Source organism: Uranotaenia lowii, chromosome 2 (assembly GCF_029784155.1).
Source record: "Uranotaenia lowii strain MFRU-FL chromosome 2, ASM2978415v1, whole genome shotgun sequence".
Taxonomy (NCBI): domain Eukaryota; kingdom Metazoa; phylum Arthropoda; class Insecta; order Diptera; family Culicidae; genus Uranotaenia; species Uranotaenia lowii.
The window spans coordinates 64,510,074-64,518,884 of record NC_073692.1 but is presented as its reverse complement, the minus strand read 5'-3'; the positions used below and the strand labels follow the sequence as shown (position 1 = coordinate 64,518,884).

At 24.9% G+C, this 8,811-nt stretch overlaps 1 protein-coding gene across 1 annotated transcript in view; it reads left to right on the top strand.

The window, feature by feature from the left end:
* The first annotated feature begins 522 nt into the window (after positions 1-522).
* Positions 523-8,811, top strand: part of LOC129741484 (uncharacterized) — a 41,188-nt gene continuing 32,899 nt past the window's right edge. The window contains exon 1 of the mRNA XM_055733225.1: positions 523-657. Coding sequence (XP_055589200.1) covers positions 523-657 — 135 coding nt within the window. The remainder of the gene's footprint in view (positions 658-8,811) is intronic.

Here is an 8,811-nt window from a genome sequence, read left to right as displayed (position 1 = left end):
GTTTAAATGTATTCTGTAGAGGTGCACTGAAATCGTTGTTCCTACCGAAAGGTTTTTATTCTGTGATCGAAATCATATACCTTTAATTGTATTCATATTTCATTTGCACAACTGCTGCTGTATGAGAAACTTTCTCCACGATTACACCGGATCGGCCTATTCTCGGCAATGGGCTCGGTATCACGAACCGGAAATATCATTCGCAGGAAACATTTTGGCAGCTTTATTATCTTGGTAAATCCTGACGTCCTCGAAACACACGTCGTCGACGTCGTCCTGGTCGTCATTTTCATTGTAATGGAAAGGGGGTTGCAGCCCAGGAAAAGGGTAAGGGGATGTATTACATTGGTGGGTAGACCCTTCATTTGACAGAAATGTCGACGAGGACGACGCCGAGGCCTACCGGAGGCTCTGCTGCTGGGAAAAAAGGAAGTGGTTTTGTTTTCCATCCTACACCTTTTGGTTTGGCTGATGATATTTCTCCATTCACTGTTTCTCTCCGGGAATGTAAGAACACACTGAATGACTGCACAGCACAGCATCTTCTGCCTGGACCTGGCCCGAGACTATTACATGGTTGATTTGGTCCATACTCTTCCAAATGGTAACAATGCCCATTGCTGCTCCTTCTCCTTCGTCCGACAGAATTACCGGAAGGTTTGCAGTTGGGGGCGGGTTTCTGTCAGATGAAAATTACCTTGATCGGCTGAAACCCGACCTGGTTGTGATATCAATATTTAGGCCAATTTTGGTCCAATTAGCCTACCGTTTAGTGGCCATTTCAATTAGTGGTAATGGTTCAACCGTTTAACAGTTGAGAAATCTGTCGGTATATGTATGTTGATTTTCAGTATTCAGTTAATAACAGCTACACTGGAAGTGGATCGACTTCTTACTAAGTAAGCAGTACCATCGATTTCATTGGCCTTGGCTGTCTGGTGAAAGCAGCAAAGACCATATCCGCTGCTAGAGTTTCTATCAAGGATCTTTTATCAGGAAATGGGCGCGTGGGAAGAGTACGGTGGTCATGAACAAAAATGACAAAAATAATAAAAGAAAACAAAAATGACTACAGTGACAAAAATGACAAAAATGACAAAAATAATAAAAAAAAAACAAAAATGACTACAGTGACAAAAATGACAAAAATGACAAAAATGACAAAAATGACAAAAATGACAAAAATGACAAAAATGACAAAAATGACAAAAATGACAAAAATGACAAAAATGACAAAAATGACAAAAATGACAAAAATGACAAAAATGACAAAAATGACAAAATGACAAAAATGACAAAAATGACAAAAATGACAAAAATGACAAAAATGACAAAAATGACAAAAATGACAAAAATGACAAAAATGACAAAAATGACAAAAATAACAAAAATGACAAAAATGACAGAAATGACAGAAATGACAAAAATGACAAAAATGACAAAAATGACAAAAATTACACAAATGACAAAAATGACAAAAATGACAAAAATGACAAAAATGACAAAAATGACAAAAATGACAAAAATGACAAAAATGACAAAAATGACAAAAATGACAAAAATGACAAAAATGACAAAAATGACAAAAATGACAAAAATGACAAAAATGACAAAAATGACAAAAATGACAAAAATGACAAAAATGACAAAAATGACAAAAATGACAAAAATGACAAAAATGACAAGAATGACAAAAATGACAAAAATGACAAAAATGACAAAAATGACAAAAATGACAAAAATGACAAAAATGACAAAAATGACAAAAATGACAAAAATGACAAAAATGACAAAAATGACAAAAATGATAAAAATGACAAAAATGACAAAAATGACAAAAATGACAAAAATGACAAAAATGACAAAAATGACAAAAATGACAAAAATGACAAAATGACAAAAATGACAAAAATGACAAAAATGACAAAAATGACAAAAATGACAAAAATGACAAAAATGACAAAAATGACAAAATGACAAAAATGACAAAAATGACAAAAATGACAAAAATGACAAAAATGACAAAAATGACAAAAATGACAAAAATGACAAAAATGACAAAAATGACAAAAATGACAAAAATGACAAAAATGACAAAAATGACAAAAATGACAAAAATGACAAAAATGACAAAAATGACAAAAATGACAAAAATGACAAAAATGACAAAAGACAAAAATGACAAAATGACAAAAATGACAAAATGACAAATGACAAAAATGACAAAAATGACAAAAATGACAAAAATGACAAAATGACAAAAATGACAAAAATGACAAAAATGACAAAAATGACAAAAATGACAAAAATGACAAAAATGACAAAAATGACAAAAATGACAAAAATGACAAAAATGACAAAAATGACAAAAATGACAAAAATGACAAAAATGACAAAAATGACAAAAATGACAAAAATGACAAAAATGACAAAAATGACAAAAATGACAAAAATGACAAAAATGACAAAAATGAAAGACAAAAATGACAAAATGACAAAAATGACAAAAATGACAAAAATGACAAAAATGACAAAAATGACAAAAATGACAAAAATGACAAAAATGACAAAAATGACAAAATGACAAAAATGACAAAAATGACAAAATGACAAAAATGACAAAAATGACAAAAATGACAAAAATGACAAAAATGACAAAAATGACAAAAATGACAAAAATGACAAAAATGACAAAAATGACAAAAATGACAAAAATGACAAAAATGACAAAAATGACAAAAATGACAAAAATGACAAAAATGACAAAATGACAAAAATGACAAAAATGACAAAAATGACAAAAATGACAAAAATGACAAAAATGACAAAAATGACAAAAATGACAAAAATGACAAAAATGACAAAAATGACAAAAATGACAAAATACAAAAATGACAGAAATGACAAAAATGGCAAAAATGACAAAAATGACAAAATTACACAAATGACAAAATGACAAAAATGACAAAAATGACAAAATGACAAAAATGACAAAAATGACAAAAATGACAAAAATGACAAAAATGACAAAATGACAAAAATGACAAAAATGACAAAAATGACAAAAATGACAAAAATGACAAAAATGACAAAAATGACATAAATGACAAAAATGACAAAAATGACAAAAATGACAAAAATGACAAAAATGACAAAAATGACAAAAATGACAAAAATGACAAAAATGACAAAAATGACAAAAATGACAAAAATGACAAAAATGACAAAAATGACAAAAATGACAAAAATGACAAAAATGACAAAAATGACAAAAATGACAAAATGACAAAAATGACAAAAATGACAAAAATGACAAAAATGACAAAAATGACAAAAATGACAAAAATGACAAAAATGACAAAAATGACAAAAATGACAAAAATGACAAAAATGACAAAAATGACAAAAATGACAAAAATGACAAAAATGACAAAAATGACAAAAATGACAAAAATGACAAAAATGACAAAAATGACAAAAATGACAAAAATGACAAAAATGACAAAAATGACAAAAATGACAAAAATGACAAAAATGACAAAAATGACAAAAATGACAAAAATGACAAAAATGACAAAAATGACAAAAATGACAAAAATGACAAAAATGACAAAAATGACAAAAATGACAAAAATGACAAAAATGACAAAAATGACAAAAATGACAAAAATGACAAAAATGACAAAAATGACAAAAATGACAAAAATGACAAAAATGACAAAAATGACAAAAATGACAAAAATGACAAAAATGACAAAAATGACAAAAATGACAAAAATGACAAAAATGACAAAAATGACAAAAATGACAAAAATGACAAAAAATGACAAAAATGACAAAAATGACAAAAATGACAAAAATGACAAAAATGACAAAAATGACAAAAATGACAAGAATGACAAAAATGACAAAAATGACAAAAATGACAAAAATGACAAAAATGACAAAAATGACAAAAATGACAAAAATGACGAAAATGACAAAAATGACAAAAATGACAAAAATGACAAAAATGACAAAAATGACAAAAATGACAAAAATGATAAAAATGATAAAAATGACAAAAATGACAAAAATGACAAAAATGACAAAAATGACAAAAATGACAAAAATGACAAAAATGACAAAAATGACAAAAATGACAAAAATGACAAAAATGACAAAAATAACAAAAATGACAAAAATGACAAAAATAACAAAAATGACAAAAATGACAAAAATGACAAAAATGACAAAAATGACAAAAATGACAAAAATGACAAAAATGACAAAAATGACAAAAATGACAAAAATGACAAAAATGACAAAAATGACAAAAATGACAAAAATGACAAAAATGACAAAAATGACAAAAATGACAAAAATGACAAAAATGACAAAAATGACAAAAATGACAAAAATGACAAAAATGACAAAAATGACAAAAATGACAAAAATGACAAAAATGACAAAAATGACAAAAATGACAAAAATGACAAAAATGACAAAAATGACAAAAATGACAAAAATGACAAAAATGACAAAAATGACAAAAATGACAAAAATGACAAAAATGACAAAAATGACAAAAATGACAAAAATGACAAAAATGACAAAAATAACAAAAATGACAAAAATGACAAAAATGACAAAAATGACAAAAATGACAAAAATGACAAAAATGACAAAAATGACAAAAATGACAAAAATGACAGAAATGACAAAAATGACAAAAATGACAAAAATTACACAAATGACAAAAATGACAAAAATGACAAAAAATGACAAAAATGACAAAAATGACAAAAATGACAAAAATGACAAAAATGACAAAAATGACAAAAATGACAAAAATGACAAAAATGACAAAAATGACAAAAATGACAAAAAATGACAAAAATGACAAAAATGACAAAAATGACAAAAATGACAAAAATGACAAAAATGACAAAAATGACAAAAATTACAAAAATGACAAAAATGACAAAAATGACAAAAATGACAAAAATGACAAAAATGACAAAAATGACAAAAATGACAAAAATGACAAAAATGACAAAAATGACAAAAATGACAAAAATGACAAAAATGACAAAAATGACAAAAATGACAAAAATGACAAAAATGACAAAAATGACAAAAATGACAAAAATGACAAAAATGACAAAAATGACAAAAATGACAAAAATGACAAAAATGACAAAAATGACAAAAATGACAAAAATGACAAAAATGACAAAAATGACAAAAATGACAAAAATGACAAAAATGACAAAAATGACAAAAATGACAAAAATGACAAAAATGACAAAAATGACAAAAATGACAAAAATGACAAAAATGACAAAAATGACAAAAATGACAAAAATGACAAAAATGACAAAAATGACAAAAATGACAAAAATGACAAAAATGAAAAAAATGACAAAAATGACAAAAATGACAAAAATGACAAAAATGAAAAAAATGACAAAAATGACAAAAATGACAAAAATGACAAAAATGACAAAAATGACAAAAATGACAAAAATGACAAAAATGACAAAAATGACAAAAATGACAAAAATGACAAAAATGACAAAAATGAAAAAAAATGAAAAAAAATGACAAAAATGACAAAAATGACAAAAATGAAAAAAATGACAAAAATGACAAAAATGACAAAAATGACAAAAATGACAAAAATGACAAAAATGACAAAAATGACAAAAATGACAAAAATGACAAAAATGACAAAAATGACAAAAATGACAAAAATGACAAGAATGACAAAAATGACAAAAATGACAAAAATGACAAGAATGACAAAAATGACAAAAATGACAAAAATGACAAAAATGACAAAAATGACAAAAATGACAAAAATGACAAAAATGACAAAAATGACAAAAATGACAAAAATGACAAAAATGACAAAAATGACAAAAATGACAAAAATGACAAAAATGACAAAAATGACAAAAATGACAAAAATGACAAAAATGACAAAAATGACAAAAATGACAAAAATGACAAAAATGACAAAAATGACAAAAATGACAAAAATGACAAAAATGACAAAAATGACAAAAATGACAAAAATGACAAAAATGACAAAAATGACAAAAATGACAAAAATGACAAAAATGACAAAAATGACAAAAATGACAAAAATGACAAAAATGACAAAAATGACAAAAATGACAAAAATGACAAAAATGACAAAAATGACAAAAATGACAAAAATGACAAAAATGACAAAAATGACAAAAATGACAAAAATGACAAAAATGACAAAAATGACAAAAATGACAAAAATGACAAAAATGACAAAAATGACAAAAATGACAAAAATGACAAAAATGACAAAAATGACAAAAATGACAAAAATGACAAAAATGACAAAAATGACAAAAATGACAAAAATGACAAAAATGACAAAAATGACAAAAATGACAAAAATGACAAAAATGACAAAAATGACAAAAATGACAAAAATGACAAAAATGACAAAAATGACAAAAATGACAAAAATGACAAAAATGACAAAAATGACAAAAATGACAAAAATGACAAAAATGACAAAAATGACAAAAATGACAAAAATGACAAAAATGACAAAAATGACAAAAATGACAAAAATGACAAAAATGACAAAAATGACAAAAATGACAAAAATAACAAAAATGACAAAAATGACAAAAATGACAAAAATGACAAAAATGACAAAAATGACAAAAATGACAAAAATGACAAAAATGACAAAAATGACAAAAATGACAAAAATGACAAAAATGACAAAAATGACAAAAATGACAAAAATGACAAAAATGACAAAAATGACAAAAATGACAAAAATGACAAAATGACAAAAATGACAAAAATGACAAAAATGACAAAATGACAAAAATGACAAAAATGACAAAAATGACAAAAATGACAAAAATGACAAAATGACAAAAATGACAAAAACAAAATGACAAAAATGACAAAATGACAAAAATGACAAAAATGACAAAAATGACAAAAATGACAAAAATGACAAAAATGACAAAAATGACAAAAATGACAAAAATGACAAAAATGACAAAAATGACAAAAATGACAAAAATGACAAAAATGACAAAAATGACAAAAATGACAAAAATGACAAAAATGACAAAAATGACAAAAATGACAAAAATGACAAAAATGACAAAAATGACAAAAATGACAAAAATGACAAAAATGACAAAAATGACAAAAATGACAAAAATGACAAAATGACAAAAATGACAAAAATGACAAAAATGACAAAAATGACAAAAATGACAAAAATGACAAAAATGACAAAAATGACAAAATGACAAAAATGACAAAAATGACAAAAATGACAAAAATGACAAAAATGACAAAAATGACAAAAATGACAAAAATGACAAAATGACAAAAATGACAAAAATGACAAAAATGACAAAAATGACAAAAATGACAAAAATGACAAAAATGACAAAAATGACAAAAATGACAAAAATGACAAAAATGACAAAATGACAAAAATGACAAAAATGACAAAAATGACAAAAATGACAAAAATGACAAAAATGACAAAAATGACAAAAATGACAAAAATGACAAAAATGACAAAAATGACAAAAATGACAAAAATGACAAAAATGGCAAAAATGACAAAAATGACAAAAATGACAAAAATGACAAAATGACAAAAATGACAAAAATGACAAAAATGACAAAAATGACAAAATGACAAAAATGACAAAAATGACAAAATGACAAAAATGACAAAAATGACAAAAATGACAAAAATGACAAAAATGACAAAATGACAAAAATGACAAAATGACAAAAATGACAAAAATGACAAAATGACAAAAATGACAAAAATGACAAAAATGACAAAAATGACAAAAATGACAAAAATGACAAAAATGACAAAAATGACAAAAATGACAAAAATGACAAAAATGACAAAAATGACAAAAATGACAAAAATGACAAAATGACAAAAATGACAAAAATGACAAAAATGACAAAAATGACAAAAATGACAAAAATGACAAAAATGACAAAAATGACAAAAATGACAAAAATGACAAAAATGACAAAAATGACAAAAATGACAAAAATGACAAAATGACAAAAATGACAAAAATGACAAAAATGACAAAAATGACAAAAATGACAAAAATGACAAAAATGACAAAAATGACAAAAATGACAAAAATGACAAAAATGACAAAAATGACAAAAATGACAAAAATGACAAAATGACAAAAATGACAAAAATGACAAAAATGACAAAAATGACAAAAATGACAAAAATGACAAAATGACAAAAATGACAAAATGACAAAAATGACAAAAATGACAAAAATGACAAAAATGACAAAAATGACAAAAATGACAAAAATGACAAAAATGACAAAAATGACAAAAATGACAAAAATGACAAAAATGACAAAATGACAAAAATGACAAAAATGACAAAAATGACAAAAATGACAAAAATGACAAAAATGACAAAATGACAAAAATGACAAAAATGACAAAATGACAAAAATGACAAAAATGACAAAATGACAAAATGACAAAAATGACAAAATGACAAAAATGACAAAAATGAAAAAAATGACAAAAATGACAAAAATGACAAAAATGACAAAAATGACAAAATGTCAAAAATGACAAAAATGACAAAAATGACAAAAATGACAAAAATGACAAAAATGACAAAAATGACAAAAATGACAAAAATGACAAAATGACAAAAATGACAAAAATGACAAAAATGACAAAAATGACAAAATGACAAAAATGACAAAAATGACAAAAATGACAAAAATGACAAAAATA